The sequence below is a fragment of the Tenrec ecaudatus genome, chromosome 7 (genome assembly GCF_050624435.1).
Source record: "Tenrec ecaudatus isolate mTenEca1 chromosome 7, mTenEca1.hap1, whole genome shotgun sequence".
NCBI lineage: Eukaryota > Metazoa > Chordata > Mammalia > Afrosoricida > Tenrecidae > Tenrec > Tenrec ecaudatus.
Window position 1 is genome coordinate 101,645,043 of NC_134536.1, and position 22,155 is coordinate 101,667,197.

Consider the following 22,155-nt stretch of genomic DNA (forward strand, 5'->3'; position numbering starts at 1 on the left):
ATCACAGCCTTAGATGCCCACAGGGACAGTTTTACCCTGTCCTATAGAATCTACACAAGTCCCAATCTGTTCGATGGCAGTGAACTAGTTTAGAAAAGGAGGCAATCTTGAACTTGCGGAAGATTTATTTTGCCTCTGTCATTTCACTGTAGACGAGTAACAAACAAAATGCAATAGCTACTAAAAAACTGCTTGGAACATACGCTTTTTCCACTTCCTGTGGTGCAGTGGGTTACAGGTTGGGCTTTTAACTATAAGGTCCGCAGTTCAAAACTACCAGCCAACCCACAGAAAAAGAGGAAGCTTTCTATTCCAGTAAAGACTTAGACTTGGAAACCCACAGGGGTAGTTCCACCCAGTCCTGTAGGGTCACTGAGTCAGAATTGACTTGATGATAGCAAGTCTTGAGTTTAGAGAACTATTAGGAACCAAATGTGGTATCGGTGAGGTAACACAAGGTCCTTTGTTTGGAAACGATCCTGAAAATCGTGACTGACCAGCCCATTATTTTACTTGATTGCAACTCATGTCAGTTAATATCATTTTGTTTCCAGTGAAACAGTCACGAGCACTAAGCTCACACCTACCTCTGTAATGGCACATTTGGTAAACGTGAGCGTGGCCTTCCCTGCTCCTCACTGCGATGAGGAGACACTGATCGCGAGCGGTGATGAGTCGTTCTTTGCTGTTCCGGGACTGTTAATGTTGTAGATTTGCTTTCTCTAGCACTAGCCCTGTAGCCTACTGGCAGGAGGACACAAGACAACGAATTAGGACACAAGACAACTATTCCCACGCAATTAGGACATAAGACATTCCCACTGACCTAGGAAGATGAAAGGCCATGCAATTATTCATTTTACTGTCAAAAGTATCAAGTGTAAGTGCACAGAGTGCCATGTGCATGCATGAGAACAGGTTACAGCGTCCATCGAGGCACGATGGTAGTAGTGAATACGAATATGACAGATGAGGACTCAGGTCGCAGGATGACTTCGAATACCATTTTAATTTTAAGGAATGAACAAGTCAGTAGTTTTCAACAATAGAAATAAAGCACTTGACAGTGTACTCGAATTAATAGACAAGTCAATGCTTAGGAATCTAGTCTCTAAATGCTATTTGAACTTTTCTTTCAAAGGATATTTTCACTGAATTGCAGCTGATCTCATTAATAAGAAAAAATTAAATATCACAGGAATATTAATTTTAAAAAAAGTATAGCAACTCTACACGCTTAAAATTATTGGTCCTAGATTTTTCAAAGTGCAGAGAGTGTTGTAATGGTCAGATATGCAGTGCATGAGGGAAGATGACGAGGCCACAGTGCATATGTTTAACCCAGATAAAGAACCAATCATCAACCCTACCCTGGGCACCTGAAACGCTTACATAATCACATTAATTAGCAACATAATTACGTTGACACAGTTACCATAATTACATTTAGAGATACACCAATCACTTTTCCCTTGAAGTGAAAATGTTTGTATCATCTCTGATTTTATACAGGTAAAACAGCAATCTCCAATCCATAAGAACAACTGAGAGCAAATAAGTTGTTTGCCAAAAAGTCATTGTTTTCTATTATGAAAAGGAAAAGAAAAATTCTGTAGTCAAAAAAAAAAAAAAGGCCAAAGTTTTAGCAGAAACTGTGAAGTTCAGCTATAGGAGAAATGAACTCCAACTGAGAATGAGGCTACGGAGTTGCTCATGACATACGCAACCGGTGGGCGTAGTTCAGGGAGCGCAGTAAGCACACGTAGGACAGACACTCGTGTGACTGTAGGCTCTTCATCTTGCGTACTCGAAAAGTCATAGAAACAAATTGCAGTCACCCCGAGAGGACTGCCTGGTGTGTTTATTTATTCACATATCTCTTCATTTAAACTTATAACCCCAGATCCTTATTTTACCATTGTATGCTTGAATATCAATGTGTTCCTTCAACATTTTATTTGCCATATAAATATTTTACAAGCTACCTTCTATGTGGTTTGGCCCAATTGAGTATATCTGAAAAGATACACAAATCATAATGCTCCCTTTATAAAGAGACCCCCAAAATAAAACAAAAAATTCTTATTGGTTATGTAATTTATTCTATATAATTTATGAAATGTTTATAGCATATTTTAAAACTAGATGAAAATAAACAGTACTGCTAAAATGACAATTTACACACTTTTTGCATTAAAAAAGAGACTGCATATTTACAGACTATGAGGGACAGTTTGGTATACAATACAAATGATTTTAGAATTCAATGTTTGGTGGTTTTGTTCAGGGACCAATTTTGTCTTCTTAAACTCACTGACACTGAGTCAATTTTGGCTCATGGTGACCCTACAGGACAGGGCAGAACTTTCCCTATGGGTTTCTGAGACTATAATTCTTTACAGTAGCAGAAAGCCTCAACTCTCCCCTGCGGAGTGGCTAGGGGTTTTGAACTGCTCATTTCAAGGTTCACAGTCCAACACATAACCTACTAGGCCACCAGGAATCATTTGTCTTCCTAGAGGCTGTTGTCTATGTAATTGCTCAGAGAAAAGGGGGAAAAAAACACAATATTTTGGTATACATTAATTTAATTAGGTCATTTAGCCATTCATTCACTATGCTGTCTCATCATTCAAACTATAAAACTTTGGGGGGACTAAGGTTGGAACCCCGCACAGAGGCCTATTCTATTTAAGTGACCTGGTAAAGCCGTCATAGAAAGGAATATAGCCAAAACTCTTTATTGGAAAGATTTGAGGATTTTCCAACTAAGAAATATCTGATTTCTATTTGAATATAGCAATGAATTGAATGTATAGTTATTTTTATAATTTCAGTTTCATAAAATACTAATATGCTATTAAGCTTTTCATAAAATGTTCTAGGGGAATTTACTTAATTATAAGATTTTTAATAGTAAGTAACACCAGAAGGTAAATATGTGATGTTACATACCATTATCAGAAATTCTAAACTGTCAGTGAAGCTATGCTATCAAAAAGTATTGATTAATTATGGAGATGGATATAAACCAAATTTATTTTAAGGGTATTTGCTATTTTCATGTAGTGATTAAATACGATTAAATAACACAGTCTCCAAGTTACAGAAAAGAACTAAAACCAGAACTCTCCATATTTTCTCCTAGTTTCAATAATACTATGTGCACCTTGTCTTTGTAGAATCTATTAATTTTAACTAAATTATTGCCTTTAATTAAATGCACCCCAGCTGTGAAATTACCTGAACCACAGGGTTATAAATCAATATTGTCCTAAAAATTGCCTTTAATAATTCAAATTTTTAAGTTCCAGAGTTGTATTTTTAATTTCATCTTACTTGAATATCTTACCTTTTATTAGATTATGGAAACAATATAAGATTAGTGTCCATAAAATTAGCCCATACTACCTGATTTTACTCAAGTTTTGGTGAGTAAAGAATAGAGAAATAAATTTGAGCTGTATAATGTGACAAAATGTTTCTAGCTTTTAGCATAACATAATTATGTTAACTTCAAATGAATATTGAATCTTTCTAAAGCACTTCCTTATTTTAAAACAGACACACAAATGATAGATTATAATTAGTGGTAGGTAAATATATCAGGAAAGCATTACAAGTTATAGCCATGCCACATGCGATTTAAACCCTACCAAGCACCTTTCGCAGTATATTCCATGGAAGGAAAATCATGGACAATGTAGAAGGACATTTTTACTTTTTAAAATTGAATGACAGCTTTTCAAAATTCATGTTTTCACTTATGCTCAGCGCATTGTTAATTAATAATTTGTTTAACCTAGCTAGCCATGCTTCTAAGGAAGAACCTGACTAAATTAAGTATGTATGGGATGTTGTTTAATAGATACGGTCCTGTCATGCATTATTTAATATCTGTGACACATTCTATGAAATAGGATTTGATGTTATTTGGATGTTGTTCCAATGCCATAATATATACAGGAAGTCTCCAGATTACAAATAAATTCAGTGCTTAGTCTTTGAGTCAGATTTGTACATAAATCAGAATGGCTGTGTATGAATCATATCTTACATCAGTTAGTCAAATGCTTGCCTTCATTTACAGTAGATGGTGTGTTGTTCTATGCCTGAATATTTTCAGATGTCTTTAACATATGGGAACAATAACAATCATTGATACATATTGTAAAATAATTCCTGTTTATCATTATGAACCACTGCATACACCTTGGATTTTTAAGATAACAGACCTCAGAGGAGATGGGACTAGACATGTCAATGTGGTTGTGTGCTGCCTAAATGGACACTGTGCAACACATGACTGTATTTGTCCTTTTAAAACTAAAAACATTGGCATCCAAGTCAACATGGAATGATTCATACTGATTTTGCTGTACTCTAACTCTCCAGGTCAGTATCCCGAAGAATCCTGGGAGTCAACAGTGCAAACAAGCCGGGAAGCACAGCGCAGCCAGCCATGCTCTTCAGCCACGCACCTGGAGGAACGGCTCCGATCCCATCGTCCACCTCATAGTCTGAGACGTCACTGTCACTGACCCGCTGAGATCCTGGCAGCAGTAAGGCAAACAGAGAGCGCTGTGTCTTGTTGTTTGTGAAAAGTTAAGGACGAGGTGATTTTTTCTTTTTTACAAAAGCCATTACATTACTACACAAGTCTTTGAACAATAATACAAAGTAAATACTGAACTGGTATTTAAAAAATGTCATTTTCTCAATATTTCTAATCAAAGCCATTAGATATATATAGAAACAAGGGGACCTCATAAATTGATTGAAGTAATTTGCTAATTAAAATATAGTAATAAAAGAGTATAGCTTCTCATTTATTGACATGGTAGGTTCCAAAGATGGGTCATCACATAAAAACGGGTGTCAGGCAAAAACAGAAGATGACTACAACCGATCACAAAATTAAGAATGAATGACGCTATCAATATATAAATGCCAAGTGCCACGTAACTGTCAAACTGCATCATTACATAACTGCCAAAGAGCTGAGAATCACGGCTCGGCAAACTGAATACATAACCTTAACTATCAAATTGAGTTACTCTCCCCTTGCCCTTCACCATTGGTTACTGCCAGACACACATCATTCATGTGAAAAATGGTTGGTTAGCAGATTTTTTTATCCTCGTCAGCAATGTAAAATGTTGGCTGAGGTAAGTGAGTAGGGGGTGTGTACCATTTTCTGCTCAATCGAATGTCCTGTTACGTTCAGAGAGCATGGGCTGAGTGAAGAGGCCCAAAGAGGCTTTCCTGGCTACAGATCAAATGAGTATACATGAAACATTTATGCTTTCATAAAATATTTGTTTCATTTTCAAAAGTTATTATACTGCATTAAGACATGAATTTAGAAAATCATTGGGCAGGGAAACACTAATATGAACAAAATTACAGGAAAAAGACTTTTTGCTTCCAGATTACAAAACGCGTTCTCTGTTTCAGTTTTTTGTTAAGAGGCTTACTCAAAATTCAAAGATTATTATGTATATAGATATATAAAGAAAAATATCTAATTTCTCAATCATTTTCCCAATTCATGAACAGCAACAAACATATTTCACAAAGATTTAAAAGTGCTTAATACCAAGGGAAATACTAAAAATATCTAAGTATAATAAAGCTATTAGGTCTTTATTTTAGAAACCTTCCACAATTATTGAAATTACTACATTCAAAACCCATCAACAACTTGATCAATCTTGTGCAAAGAGTATAATGAGCAGCTTTTCAACTCCCAACTCTAAAATTACGTCTATTATAGAACACTCTCACCGGGAAAATGTATAATATAATTTGCCATGTCTGTGCAGATGGATCTAACTTTCTTTAATATTCTTATCTCTTCTAAACCCTTTGAAACCCTGTCTTGAGAATGCATCTCCCCTTGACGCACTCGAACTTACTTTGTAGCTTTTTGCTGGAGCTTTCTCCATGCACATGTCGCCTTGGCATGAAAGGCGACGGCTGAGGCAGAGGTAGCGAGGATTCATCATGGGTTTGAAGTTTATACCAATGCGGTTCATCATCTAAGAGTGCCGTCTCCAACTCTATGAGGATCTGCAAGGGATTTCATTTATCAAATGAAATCACATTACACCCAAACACAATGTTAGGAACCCATAATTAATGAGTTAAAAAAAGACCTCATGAAATATTTGACTTGAATCTTTATAAGATACATCACCTCTCCAAGAAATTCACTCTCTTCTTCTTGAACTCTTGGTTGGTCCCACACAGTTATTTCTAACATCCGTTCTCTGAAATCTCTACGATGTACGTGTGAATACACAAACGTTTGATTCCATTTTGGCTCTAGTATTTTCTTTACTGTTTTGGTTCTCCTTTTACTTTTATCACTGAAAAAACAAGTGTTCTGTAAATGCAGTGTTTTGCAAAAGCAAGTATATACTGCCATCTACTGTAATTATGTGTAACTGGGATTCTCAAAAATTTAAAATTTGTAACTTGCACTTTAAAAACATAAGAGGCTATACATTTTAAAACAATCCTAATTCAAACAACAATTGAAGTGATAGCAATGATGGCAGGCATGCACACAGGGTACATTCTAAATAATGTATAGCTATCAAAGATTATTGTATGTATAAATAAGGTATCACATATAGTTGGCAGAATCTTTTCCAATACAAAGCTTGAGGGATTTCTTTTTTCAGGAATACAGTTTATTCTCTCAAAAATAATTATTTTTTCTAAAAATTCAAGACCAAGAGAAGATGGTCTAGCTTCCCCATCAAGATAGATATTAGCAGACTATGTCCTAAAATGATTCATTACCTTCTATCTGGAAGAAAATACATTTTCACATAAGGATTCCTGGGACGCCCATCTACTCTAGAGGGTAGATCTGTTGCTTGTAGAACATTTACAATCAGCTGGTGTCCCACTTTATCATACCACAGTTTCACCTGTGAGCAATACAAAAATAAACTACTCAGGAAATTCATGAGATATTAAAATTTCACACAATTGCTAACTTTAGTATTTTTAAAAAATGAACTTTAAATACAGTGCACTTCAATTGTGGATTTTTTAAAAAACATCCATTTCGAAGCATAACATTTTAATCAGGTTTACTGTGCCTGTTTTTATTTTTTTTATATCATACCGTGCTGAAAATTTAAAACTAACAAAACAAGTTTTAAACCCTAAGTGATGAGGGGGGACATTCAACATCTGTGTCCTTGTTTTTAAAATGTATTTGTGAAGTGACTTAATGGTTACATCCTGGCTGAATTAGTTGCCAGCAAGTGGGTTCAAGAAAGGTACTTGGTACAACAGAAAGCAATGTTGCCCAGGCCTCTGCCAGCTCCGTGCTCTTTGATGTCTTGAGCCCAGTGATATGTGAGGAGGCATGGTGGTGTGGTTGGTTAGGAATTGGGATGTTTACCACAGGGTTTGTGGTTCAAAGCCAAATAGCTCCTCTTTGGAAGAAAGATGAAGCTGTGCTCTCTTGTAAAGAGAACAGCTGAGGAGCAGTTCTACTATGTCCTACAGGGTGTCTCTGGTCAGATCAAGTCTATGACAGTGGATGGTGTAATATGAGCAGCAATGAGGTATCACCAAATAGCCTCCCAAATGAACAGGGGTAATTTACATTTCTCAGGTTCCAGGCTAATCATATTATAAAGACAATAGAACCAAACTTTCTAAGATTATTACCCCTAACTAACTACTCACCTTAGCAACTTTGATATTTTCAAAAAAACCTCACTGCCATCAAGCTGATGTTGACTCATGGCAACCTTAGGTAGTCTTTCTGATGCTATAAATCTTTATGAGAGCACACAGCTAAGCCTTCACCTTGGAAGAGCGAGTGAGTTTGAACCTCTGGCCTTGTGGTTAGTACAATCACTGTCCAATAGGACAGTCAGTGGGTTCAGAGACTGCACTACTTGGCGGGGAAGAAAGCCTTGTCTTTCTCTTGTGCAGCAGTTGGTGGTTCCAATCTGTCAACCTTGCACTTCCTAACCCAATAGGTAAGCACTAGGATCCAAGGTCCTTATGCTTACCCACAGAACAGACGTTTTATTTTTTATGCTTTTGGCATGTATGTTCATGTTCAGAATGGGCACATTTAGCCCCTCCATAAATATTTCTTAATAACCATATGAATTAAAAAATGAAGAAATGCATAATGAAGTAATGAAGCATATTTTGGTATCAAAACACGATATATTTATCAGAGGAATATAATAGGGCCAGGTATTTTATAACAGAAACTCAGGATAATGAGTAAGGACTAATGGGTTCCCATATGTACAGAAAAATACATACAGAAAGTTGTCCTGGTAGGACTTGTGGGGCATCTTTTAGAGCTCCAGGACTTGTTGGAGAAATAACAGAAATGGAAGGCCTGTCCATCTTCTGAGATTCAAAGGAACTCGAACCTAGAATGAGAAATAGAATGCTGAAGTAAGTTTAGCAAGATATATGTAATACAGGAAACATATCATTTTAAATAACAAACTAAATACACAGCATTCATATAAAATCATGATAAAGTACCACAGACAATAGACAAACATATCCTGAGTAGAGGAGATCTAGAAGGTTATCATTTTGTCTTGAGTGGTTGTAATGATGACACGCTGAATCTATCTTTTCTATTTGTCAGTACTTACTTTTTATGTTTTTGGAGGACGCCGTAGCATATGGACTCTCCTATAACCTCACATACAGCTAAGGGGTTCCTGCTTGTATTGGTAAATAAAACTACCTGTCATGCTAATCATCATGCCTACGGGACCATCAATTGTGAACTGTCCTCACGGGACTGACAATAATGTGTCAACGTATACAGAGCATCATCTAAGAGCCAAACCTAAGCCTACATGTCATAGTTTCAAAATAGTTTTACCAGATATCCCAACTGTGATCCAGGGAGTATGCTATCTCGAGTTATTCACAGTGACTTTACCTTTATATAAGAGCCCTGGCAGTGTCATGGGCTACATGTTAAGCTACTAACTACAAAGTCAGCGGTTCGAACCCACTAATCACTTCGTGGGAGAACGATGAGGCTTTCTGCTCCTGTGTAATTAAAAGACTCAGAAACCCACCCAGTCCCATAAAGTCATTATGCGCCAGAATCTGTGAGTTTGTTCTTCATTTATGTGAAGGAAGCCAGTTCTACACTCAGCCACTCAGTGAAGCTCTTTCCTTCCTGCACCCTAACACCATCTGCAGTGAACTGTTTGCAGGAACCCTGGTGGGAGAGTGGTTAAAACTTGGCCACAAAATGTCAGCAGTTCACACGCACCAGCCATTCCCCAGGAGACCTGGCGGACTTTCCATAAAGATCACAGGCAGTTCTACTTTGTCCTATATAATCCCTAAGAGTCAGAACTGCACTTCAAGGCGAGGAGATTTGTTCCATTTTCACAATGTCGACAGAATATAATAGGAGCCCTCGTGGCACAGTGGTTACAAGCTGGGCTGCGAACCAAAAGGTCAGCAACTCAAATCCACCAGCCGCTCCATGGGAGGAACATGAGAATTCCTGCTCCTGTGTAGATTCGCAGCATTGGAAACCCACAGGGACTTTCTACTCCATCCTACAAGCTTGCTGTGAGTCAGAATCAACTTATTAATGTGCTTTCCTTTGTTTCATTGTTTTCATAAAATGTTATGTGACGATCATCCTGACTCATAGCTATTGATAAACTAGCTTCGTTAAGAAATCTTGAATGACAATGTGCCATGTATTTCTCCCTGTATTCTAAAACTAAAGCTTATATTAGTCAAGTGGCCTAATTCTATATCACCGAAATAAATCTTTTAATTAAAAGGAACAGGACAATTAAACTGTTAAATTATACACGTTTTAAGAAAAATTCCTGCCACCCCTTTCTTTCAATACCAGAACATTGTGCTGCATTGTATTTAGTACAAGAACACTGGTGTTTCTAATAATCAATTTGTTTCTATCATTGTAGACCAGTTAATTTTTAATTGTATAAATATTATAAATTGTGGAGTTGGTCTTATTTCTCACTGTACTGATTATCAAAATGCTCAACGCCTAATCGGGGCGAATCTCTAGTAGCTATGAAGAATATGCAGAATCTCTAGTGGCTATGCAGATGGCATGCCATTGAAAATACTGACCTAATCTCTGGTCCTTTCTCTGTTTATCCTACATGTTCAACTTCCTCCTTCCTACCACCATTACTTATTTTCCCTTTAAGTCACATTGTAGTTTCTATTTTTATAAGCTGGGTAAAAACCTTCTGGAGATCAAACCCAAGTGGTAATTGTATAATTTTACATCAATCCATTTCAAAGTAAATTTATTTGTCACTTCCATACTCAAATTGAGTGTGTCTCTACTTTATCGTATGCCTCCTCCCAGCTGATGGATGGAATTTTCATGCTCATGGCAGGTCATTCTTGGAATCCTCATCCTTGCACTCTGTTGGCCTCATCTCTTCCAATGCAGGGTATCCCTTCAACCACTCACTTCCATGATCATAGCGGTGGTTTACCAGTATCTGTTGAAGTGCCTACCTTTTTCATGAGATTGTTTATGCAACTGAGCCAATTACCAATCAACCAGACCATAGTTTCGGGGCATTACCAGTATTTGGTATATTTTTTGAGTTCATAAGGAGCCCTGATGGTGAAGTACTTAAGGTTTTGGCCACGAACCAAAAGATCAGTGGCTCAAAGCCATCAGCCTCTGCACAGACCACAGATTTGGAAGACGGCGTCTGTCAAGATGACAGTACTGGAAGCTTTCTACTCTGTTCTGTGGGGTCACTGGAACTCAGAAACAACTGAAGCGATGTGTTAATGGGTGAAAGTCTGCTGGTAAATGTTTTCTTTTTTTTTTAGTAAATATTTTCATACCTAGTAGTCCCTCCATATCCTTGGCTTCCTCATGGTTGGGTTTTGTATCTGTGGGCCCAATTGAACAGGGCAAAAACGAGAGTTATGTGGACAGAGTAGTTATGAGGACAGAGCCATCTCTCCATGACTAAGAGGGAGCATAAACTGCTTCTTATATAACGCAGTGTATTAGGTATGATAAATAATACAGAGACAATTTAAAGAATATAAGAGGATGTGTGTACCTTAGATGCAAATACTATGACATTTTATCTAAGGGATTTGAGCACCTGTGGATTTTGTACCCCATGGAGAAAGGGGATCCTGGAACTAACCCCCTGTGGATACTGAGTAGCCACCAAGAAAAAGAGTAGGAAAAAAGTTTTGTATAAAACAGAACCTCTTTTGGCTTCCAAACTACCTTTGTGAAGTCAGTGGAGATAGTCACTGACTGACTTATTTAGTGATATCAGTTGACAGACAACAAATAACCAAGAAAGTGGCATAGCTTCAATTTAATTCAATATATTTTATAATGACGAAACAGTCGTATACTCACTGGACTCTAATGGAGGATGGGAGCTCTCGGGAATCCTTGGGATGTCACTGTAACAAACAGGGCATGGTAAAAATCCCATTAGCTGGACCACACTGTCCGAGCCAACCACAGCCACATTTGGGGTCAGCAGTGTAAACAATCCCCTCGGATCTTTACAGAGGTGGAAATGGACCGGAGTTACTACTAAGATAACCACTAATGTGCATGAATGTTAAATATCACACATACAAAAAAAAACTGCAGTAGGAATAACTTTTCATATATTTAATAGCAAAACACTTTAGTATGACAACAATACGATTAATATTGTGGCAAAAATTGCCACAATATTTTTAGTGCCAAAACAGTCTGTTTTGGAAATAAAACATGTTAAAGGCAATATTTTACTTCAAGTCTACAAAATCAAAATGACACAGATTTTACAAATCAGCAATATGCTTTACAAACACATCTGAAAGAGTTTACTGAATGAAAAGGATGGAGACATGTCTGAGTAATAAAATGATAGGGCGCGTATCATGGGCAAAGTTAATAAAACAGAAAGGATGGGCTGCTTTTGAAATTAAAAATGGCTCAAGCTTGCAACAAAAGAAAAGCCAAAATGTTTTATATATGTGAATAAATGCACATATATACCCTATATAGAGAGCAGTGTCTCCACAAATGATTGTTTAGTATGTGATTGGAAAGTGGCTTGTGAGGACAATCACTCTGGAACACTCCCAAAGCACTCTAAACCAAGAATATCACCTCCGCTCAGTCCATCAGCCACGGTGACTTACGGACCCTGCAAATGGGCTCTGGTTACTCTACTGCATAGAAGTGCTTTATCTCTGCTTTGCCAAATATAGTTTAGTATAGATTTAATAAGATAAGCAATAGCAACAGTATTAAATGACATATTAAAGCAGACTGAAGTTAGCTAATTCAAATAATATTATTAGCTAATGATTTAAGGATTTCTAACCACTTACCTTGTGCCTTAAATTCACATTGATTTTCCTTTTACTTTTGAGGGCAATGAAAACAGTAATTTATTTCTGATTGTTTTCTTATATTCTCATTTTCAGATTTGTGCTCAAGCAATTCTCACAGTCACCTAATTTTATACTTATTAAAAATCATAATACATGCTATCATGTATACTTAAGGAAACACATTTAATTATACAATTTTATACTAAAATTTTTTGCAAGATAATTAAGAGACTAATTAGTGATACCTAAATTGGTGGAGTAGTAGGTTATGTGTTGGGCTGCTAACGGAAAGGTCAGTAGTTTGAAACCACAGCAGCTCCAAAGGGAGAAAGATTGAGAATTACAATCTCTAAAACCTAAAGGAGCAGTTCTACTCAGTCCTATTGAGTTGCTGGACTCAGATTTGACTTGGTGGCAGTGAGTTTTTTGTTTGTTTTGTTTTTAAGCCATGAATGGAATTTCACGATGGCAAATAACAACAAAGCCTCTTCTAACTTAATCTAGGCTAATAACAATTTGGAAGAACTACCTTTTAGATAGTAATAAATTCTTTGAAATAAAGCCTCAAAGTTAATTATGCAAGTTAGGATGTACAATGCTAAAATCAGCTCTAAGTGTCAGCATTTATGTACCTGTGAAAGAAAAACTGAAACATTCTTTAAAGTGTTTACAAATGATTTTGAAAAATATCATTATTACTAAATTACTATTATTATAAATTAGTAATTATAAATTGCTAATATTTTCAAGAATATATTTCCACTTGATGTGTATGCAAGCCTTACAAACTGGTAAGTCACAAGAGAGGTGGCAGGGCCGTTTCAATGTGACAAGGATGAGCACGAAGGTCGAGGGGAGCCTATCGGACAGGTTGACAGAGGGATGAGGACCCCAGATGTCTGCTGCTTCTGAGATTGTGCTGAGCCACACACAATGCACTGGAGATTGTTACAGAAATCGATGTCTTACTGTCGCTCTAGAAATAAACTCCGGATTCACGTTAGCCTTTTGTTTCAATGAACTGCACGTGCAGAACAGAAGTACTTTAAACATATTATTAAAACCCAGCTAGGATTATTCTAAAATTTTTCAACTAACAGGAAAATTGGTGCCAGATCTGGTTTTTCAAGTTTCATGTAATCTTTGTACTTTAGATTCCTTCAGTTCCCCAATCATGACAATCTAAGGTTTGGCTATGCATATTATTAATATTCAAAATAATTCCATATAAAGTGAAACCTAACAAAATGTTATTCCAGTCTGCTTTAATTGTCCATGAAGATTTAGGTCACAAGAATCAATTATATTTTATTTGAATCCTTTTAAATCCACTATATGTCTGAATGTATTTGGGCAATGTGCACACACTTGATTTTAAATTTTAATTTTTATACTTTTGATTCTAATTTACTTACCTCTTTTCCAGCCTCATATTTACCTGAGCACTAAAACATATGTCATATAAAACTAGCATAAATTACTTAATGGTGTTGTTTTAAAAATCTGCATGGAAATGAATAGTACTTTTGAGAATATCTTCAAATTTTACTCTTAGTAAGCACCACTTAGATATTGGTTTTAAGCTAGCTTTTATTTTAGAATTTTAATAAGTATATATTACTATTACTATTATTGTTTGGAATATATGATCAGATATTTCCAGTTTCTTGAGAATTAGGATTGATAATTTTATTTTCTTGTATGTTTTGCACTGACATATTCATGAGAACAATACAAAGATTTTAAGGTTAGCACTTTTTCAACATAAAATGCCTGAATTAATAGTTATACCATATTTAGGATATAAGAAAAAATTATTTCCAAGAATACATCCAAACACTAAAATATAATAAAACAGTTGAAAATGCCTTCCAAAAATTATAGGTTGGAAAAATGAATATTTACTTTGGATTAGTTGGGCTTGCTAGGAAATGTTAACAATACAGAGAACTCTATAAATAAATATTTAAAAAAATCCCATTTTCTATAGACAAGTAAACTATGCTTCAAATTTAGGTTTTTAAAATATGCTAAAATATTAGGTCCAATTAAAATGCTAAAAATGTTTCACATGTCTTTTGTGGTTTTTAATTAAAAATTGGAACTACCTTTGGGTTAAAAATAAATATTCGTTTCTTAGTAGAATAATATAAAGTTGATGTAAACATGTAAAATTATTACTACTTTATAAACCACAATAAGATGAATTTGCCATTAGTTCCTTTTAAGGAAATATTACTCACTACATAAGAATTAATAAAAATAGTTCTCCATTAAAAGAATATATTTTGATGTTATATTTTACTCACAAATATGTGTATTAATACCTTTTGATATTACAACCGTCAAATTGTGGAGCTTCTAAAATGTCGTGAAGAAAATCCCAGTATTCAAAAGTAAAAAATTAAGATTTCAAAAACGAAAATGTTTGCCCATAATTGAAGAAAAACTATCCATGTATAACTTCTTTTTAAAACCCTGCTAATACATGTCATTTACTAAACTTAAGAAGTAAGTTTTTTTAGCCTTACCCAATAGGCCTTGAAACAATAATTTCAACTTGAGGTTCTGATTTTGATTCTAAAATAATGTTGTAAACTTCTTCATTTGTAGCTCCCGGCAGGGGTTTACCATTCCATTCTAGAACTTCATCCCCTTGAATTTAAAAAAAAGGGTATTTTTTTACCTTATATATTATTTTTTTCTTATTTTTCTCTTTTTTAACAAAGAAATGCAAAACATATACAAATAGTTTAATTGCCCCTAGGCTTTGCGCTCAAAAGCCAATTGATTGCTATCTAATGTCAGCTAAATGGCTTTTCTAAATACTTTTTGATTTTTTAAAAATTTTTGATTTTCCCCCAGAAATTTACTGCACATTGAAAACAATACAATAGAAAACTACCTTTGTTTTTTGAGATATACCAGAAAAAAATATAAGGGGATCTCATGCTATGGGATGGTATTAGCACAGCCCATTTGGAAACATTAAAAAATAAGAATTAGCAGCATGCCCTCCGTATAGTAAATGTAGGCGGCTCTGTATGTGAAAGATTCTTACTAAACTCTTTGCATTCATCCTGTTTTATTTTTGGCAGAGACAGAAGTTCACGTTTGTTAGCATGAATCTTCCAATTATAAGTTATGCTTCATTGCCTTTACCAGATGCACAACAGAATAAAAATGCATGAGAGGATTTGAATTCACACCTATAGGGGAACGCAGGTAGCTAATGGCAAGATTACAAAGCAAGCAGATGTAAAACTGTTGCATGACAGTTAACCCACTTCCAGATGTTCAAAACACACATTTTGTTACACAGTATGTATTTGTGAGTATAAGGTATAAGTAGAATCTACTTACAAAATATAAAAATTAATACAGTCCTCATTAATTGGTTAATATTCTGAGTTTGATCAAAGATAACAATAGGATGAAGTATCAAAATAATTGGGCTAATCACATCTTGTTACTAGATATTTCATCATTAGATCATTAGGGAAAATACTCTGGTTTCATACATTTTTTATCTGTAAATGTGTTGATTACTGTTAGGTCAAACATACAAAGGTAAGTTTCAGACTCAGTGGCAACTTGATCTGTCTTAATTTCATTTACGTTCCTTCTTATGTTGTGTCTCACGAAGTCTGGACCATTTCAGCAGCTAAGGATATGGGTGTTTCACTAAATAGAGCAACATCGCCCTTAGGCATTTTAAAGCAGGAATAAAAACATAAGTCTTTCAGATCTTAACTTGATCTTTTCAGATGAAAGGTCGCTCTTTATAAACAAAAACACTACGAGTGTTTTAAAGTCAGTCTCCCTCTTTCCCACCAGTTGTACTGATTTATGCAGAAATAAAAGAGTGAGCATTTGAAAAGCACATGATGCTAATTTGGCTTAATAAAGGAGTTTCATTACTAAGTTATTTCTAATAGGCCTGAGCAGTTACCTAACCGAGTTTTTCAAATCAGTACATTTCAATAAAAAAGGCAAAAAGACCAAAATACAAATAATTGTAAATATAGCATATAACAGGAATATTTTATTTTGTAAAAAATTATACTATGATTTTCAGTACATGCAGATATCTATGTGTATATATATTTAAACACTATAAAATGTTTTAAAGAGCAATACTTTCACTGGTTATTGCTATTCTAATATGATACTGGGAGTTGTTAATTCTATTTTGATCTCTATCTTTTGTGTGTGTCATTGCTGGATGAAAACCATTAAATTGATGTTATTATCCAGTGACAAAGTTGTTGATGGCATTTTGCCAAACTGCCTCATAATAAAATTATTCCTTTGAAAGATCTCAACCTTGAGGCAAAGCTTGTAGTGTCACCGTAACTGAATACATTTATTATTCTTTATAGGCCTACGCCTCCTAAGTCGAGAGTTATGCAAAGGAGTTTCATCTCAAAAACAGAAGGGCTACTGAGGCCAGGGCAGTAGCAATCCCTACTCCGGGTGGAAATGTCAGAAAACAATTTCAGAATTAAGGCAACCGTAGATGAACTTGGAAGGATGGACAGAAATTTTAAAGAAAGGGAGGGTAGTGGAAGTAGCTGGGGAGTTAGGAAAAGACAGAGCCTGTTGAACTTTGACTTCAATCAACAGTTTACAAGTGGTCTGAATGAGTAGTGTCCCCATCAATCTTGTGTTTTAAATGATTGAACTGAATGACAGAGTTTATGGCCCTGTGGGGGTTATGAGCAGACAAAGCGTCGGCAATATTAAACTAAGATCGTAATTTTGAATAAAGGTCATACTGTTTAAAAAAAACAAAAACAAGGTGTAGTTTTATAAGCCCCCGAGGACGCTATCAAAATAGGAAAAAATAGTTCTCAAGTCATAAGGAAAACAAGAATACGTCATCAAATTTACAAAAGTGCTTTTTTCCCAAACACATCACTTACTTACAGTGAAAAGGACACATATCTCTTGGGTAGATATTTATGCTGTGTGCTTAACATTTTAGATTTATGCTTCTCAGGCTTCCAGCTCATACAGCTGTTGAACAATGAACTGATTCACTAAGGAACATTTTTGAATACAAAAATACCTTGGTCAACTTAAGCAATCTTTGTATTAATACAGAGACAAAAAATCAAAAGCCATCATGTACACAATCTGATGTGCAAATTCATGTCTTCCAAATGATCATATATTCTACACCGTCAGCAGAAGTGATTCTACGTGAGGCTTATATTTAAGTCAGTGAGCAAGCAGACTCAGGTCACTGGGAGGAGCACTGACGGTTAAGTATGCATTTATTTCTTGTTGAATCAAAATTGGTGCCTAATTCTCAATCAAGCCCATGGGAGCAGCAGTCACAAATCAAACGGCCGCCTTGGAAAAGTCTGTGGCAAAACCTTTTTTTAAAATGTTAAAGAGCAAAGAGGTCATTTCAAGGACTAAGGTACAGCTGACCCAAGCCATGGTCTTCAATGCCTCCTACGCTGGCGAAAGCTGGACAACGAATACAGAAAATCACTGAAGACCTGCAGAGCCTGGAATTCCAGAGCAACACCAGGGCAGAGTGTTGGTTCCACAGGGTTATGCTCCTTTAGGCTGTTGCCCTTCAGGCCACAACGTGCTCCAGGAAAGAGGGGCTTTGATGCTCTCATAAAACCCTGGGGACCCCACCCAGGGTCACTTTGAGTCAGACTGACAGAAAGGCTGTGAATTTACAAAAGAAACGGTGTATTTGAATTACGGTGTTGGTGAAGAATATGTAAAATACCACGGACTTCCAGAAAAACAAACTTGCCTACTCAGTAGTGAAAAGGCCCCTCAGAAGTAAGGTGATGGGCATGGTCTCATTTACCATGGGCAGGTGACTAGGAAGGAACCGCCCCTGGAGAGTATCCGGCTTGACCGGGCAGAAGGTCGGTGAGAAAGCGCAAACCTTCAATGAATAGCTACAAGAATGGGCTCAAGCGGAGGGGTGCCGGCGAGGACGGGGTGGGATCGATCGGCAGTGTTTCCTTGCGTTGCACACAAGGTCCTGAAGAATCAGAATCAACTCCGTGGCCTCACAACAACATGAGCGTATACTAGTACAGGTCTTCAAAACTTTACTGAACATGGAAGAATGAGCTCTGACTTGGATTTTCTGCTTAAACAAAATGTACAGAGCAAGTCCATGAGAAAAAAAAATCTAAACTTATTTAAAACGGATACAATATGAACAATCATATCAAAAATGTCTTATAATATATTCCTTTGAAAGGTCTCAAGATTTATATTCTTAGGTATAAAGTTTAAAAGCTAGCCTACAATGTTCTCTCTGCTTCAAGTTAAACGCAGCTGTCACATATGTAAGCACTCTAATCTAAAAGCTTCTGCTAAACTCTAAAGTCATAAATATGAAGCAAAATCAGTGTTTATGATTTTTTATCTGTAAGGAAGAGCAAACAAATTATCAAGATAGATTAATAAAGAGTTAATGCTTTATGTATGATATATTTGAATATAATGAATTACTTTAATGTGCTACAATAAAGCTAAAAAAGCAATGTAAGGAGCATTTCCAAATGCAAAGACACATCCGAACAATACAACAGATGCGGTATGTGTGCGGAGAAATGACGCTGTCCGCTTCCATAAATATCTACAGCTTCAGAAACCCTCTAAAGCTCTGCTTCTCAGCATTCCTGATGCTGAGACCCTTTCATACAGCTCCTCATGTTGTGCTGACCCTCCCAACCAAAACATTATTTTCCTTGCTACTTCATAGTAATTTTGCTACTGTTCTGAATCCGGCGACCCCTGTGAAAGGGTCATTCAGCTCCCAAAGGGGTCGCGACCCACAGATTGAGAACCGCCGCTCTAAAGGGTCACTATGAATCAGAATAGAGTCAATGGCAGGGTTGTTTTTTGGAGGGGGGGTGTTGTATATATAAATTAAAATATGCTATCACATGACATGTGTAAGAAATAGAAGTATGATGATTTTTTTAAAAGAAATTTCTCCTCACAAAGTGTTTGGGGCTACTCTGAAAAACCACCAAAGAGCCATGGTGGTACAGAGGTGAAGGTGTTTGAGGGAAAGGTCAATGGTTCAAACCCACCAGCAATTCTACTGGATAAAAATGTGGAAGTATCATTGTGTATAGATTTACAGTCTTGGAAACCCAGTGGAGTAAGGCTACTCTGTCTTCCAGGGCCTTTATAACTCCAGACCTACTGTATAGCAGTGGATGAGTTTGTGAGAAAGTACTAATTACTGCAGATTCAACATAGGTTAAAAGCTTAAATACTGATCCTGATTCCTTTTTTTCCTCTCTCACAAAGCTTAAATGTTTATGATTTTCAAGAAATTTTAACAATTTTATGAAGTCACCCACAATTAGAAATCCTTCAGTATTCTAGTTCAATATATTTTTGTATGAGTAAAAGTTCTGTCCTTATTTCCCTCCAATTGCCACGCATCTACAGTGCTAACATATTGCTATAAAGCTAAGTTTCCAAATGGAAAACAAATGTTAGCCATACATTAAAATAAGTTCTCCTTTTAATTTATGTATAGACAACTTACCCAAAATTGAGAACCACCAACTCATGCACAGACAACTTACTGTTGAAGTGGGAAAGCGGAAACTTTACCTGCTCGTAGGTGTCCGACTACATCCGCGAGGCTACCCTTCTTCACTTTGGTGATGAAGGCACCCAGGCGTCCTAAGTCTGTCATTTTTCCACCAACAACCTGGAAAATTATAATTATAAAGGCTCCCATTGAATCAGAAGTTTGTTAGTTGGAGGAATTAATCCCAAAGCCCTATTAGGATGCATTTACAATTCAGTGCAGAGACAGTAATGGAGCAAAACTGGGTTTGATTCAAAGAACTGGCAGTCGAGTTTGGAGAAGGAAACACTACACCTCATTCCACTTGAGAGAAGGTTCTATACTAGTTTCTTTTACTGATCCGAAACCTGCAGACACCACGGATAATGGGTACAGGCAGTTCCAGATCACCAGATGGATCCCTAACCATTCCAAACCCTTGAAGACTTTGTCAGGGGGCTCGACAGCTTCTGCCTAGTTCAGTCTGGCCAAGAAAGTATCACTGGAACAGATCTGAATTTCCACAGATCAGATGAGCTGGCAATGAAATGTCAAAACTGGGCTAGAAATTAATCTCGGCCTTAGACAAGAAAGGTGGCGTGCGCATTGCACAGAAAGAAAATCTCTTGCCTTTGAATTTGGAGCCCAGTAAGGAGCAGAGCTGAACTGCTGCAAGCTGGTGGTGCTCCGCTCAGACAGTGGCTGACGGCACAGCATCCTCCTCCTAGAGTCCTACCTACAAGCCAGTCTCACACGCCGCCCTCCCAGAAGGCTCACTACAGCTCTCGGGGCCTCCTGTTGCAGGGCCTGGGATTTTTCCTGTTCTGCGTACCGTGCTGACTCTGCCTAATAAGAAAACTTTCTCTTTCACTTTGTTGGTTATGGCAGAACTAGGTTAAGTGGCCAACAGGCATCTTCCTTTGCTAGATCTTTGTCTTGTGGGACTGTCCATTCCCTTGGAAGGCAGGTGCCACGTCTTTGTAGGGATATGTACATGTAAGACTCGATGGGCTAGGAATTCATGCCAAGAACAAGACAATTTGAGAAACCTGTCTACCATGATATAAAGAGCAATAGTATACATCTGCTTCCCTGTGCTACGAAGCAGCTGAATAATCTCCTTACTGATACACACACATAGATCTGTTCCTATCTGACACTTAAAGTCTGAATTATATTATTGAGTAGCACATTCACCTGTATTTCCTGCCACACCGAAAACTGCAAATTTTTAATGTATTCCAATGCAGGAATTCAAATATATAAAATTAAAAGTGGGGAGGGTATTATCCATGATTGAATCTGGTTCACAGGATTTAGGACATGACCATCAGTATAGTAATCAAAATTACCCTATAGCAAGAGAGATTAACAGCAATAATCAATTAGGTAACACTATTAAGTGCACTGAGTTTTTTGTGTCTTTGTTTTTGTTGTTGGATTGGAGGTCAATGGTTTTGAAGAGGTCTAACCTCACTGCTGTAGCATAATCTTTTGGTTCTCTATCTCTCTCTCTATATATATATACACACACACACACACTTTATATACATATCACACACACAATAATTTTAAAGCACATCTCAGAACACATTTCTAGGTCTCCATAAGTAAATGAATCATCTATAATGACCCTTGCAGGCCTGGCAGTTAAGCATGAAGCTGATAACTAAAAAGCCAACAGTTTAAACTCTAATGGCCACAGCCTTCAGCTTCTTTACATGGAAAGTATAGGGGTCAGTTGAACTCTGACTTACAGTCACTGTGAGTTGCATTAACTCCATTGCTATAGGATTATATGAGCATGTAAAAATATATGGAAGCCTGGTGGCCCTGTGGGTCAAGTCTGGACTGCTAACCATAAGGTCACTGGTTAAGCCAGGGACTGAAGATGAGGCTGTCTGTCCCAGTGAATAGTTACAGTCGTGGAAACTTTAATACTTATATAGGAATGCTGTAAATCAGGATCCATGGTAATGAGTGGGTTATATTCACATATACTTGTATGAAATAAAGAACACTCAAACCTTATTAGTGACTATTTCTATTTATTATAATTAAATTAACATTTTCATAAATATCTTAGATATATTTTATTATTTAACATTTTGCAAATGCTATTGAAAATAGAAAGCAATCTCTTTAATGATGTTTTATATTGCTTCCAAGTATGCAATAAA

At 36.5% G+C, this 22,155-nt stretch overlaps 1 protein-coding gene across 8 annotated transcripts in view; it reads right to left on the reverse strand.

The window, feature by feature from the left end:
* Window positions 1-22,155, reverse strand: part of RIMS1 (regulating synaptic membrane exocytosis 1) — a 257,595-nt gene that overhangs the window by 173,188 nt on the left and 62,252 nt on the right. For 5 of the 8 annotated variants that reach the window (XM_075554902.1, XM_075554900.1, XM_075554904.1 and 2 more), the window contains exons 4-12: window positions 20,017-20,116; window positions 14,931-15,054; window positions 11,423-11,469; window positions 8,311-8,423; window positions 6,811-6,941; window positions 6,200-6,371; window positions 5,919-6,072; window positions 4,482-4,553; window positions 588-744 (exon numbers count right to left, since the gene is read on the reverse strand). In XM_075554902.1, the coding sequence (XP_075411017.1) occupies window positions 588-744; window positions 4,482-4,553; window positions 5,919-6,072; window positions 6,200-6,371; window positions 6,811-6,941; window positions 8,311-8,423; window positions 11,423-11,469; window positions 14,931-15,054; window positions 20,017-20,116 (1,070 nt within the window). The remainder of the gene's footprint in view (window positions 1-587; window positions 745-4,481; window positions 4,554-5,918; window positions 6,073-6,199; window positions 6,372-6,810; window positions 6,942-8,310; window positions 8,424-11,422; window positions 11,470-14,930; window positions 15,055-20,016; window positions 20,117-22,155) is intronic. The other 3 variants (XM_075554901.1, XM_075554903.1, XM_075554905.1) reach the window with 1 other exon arrangement.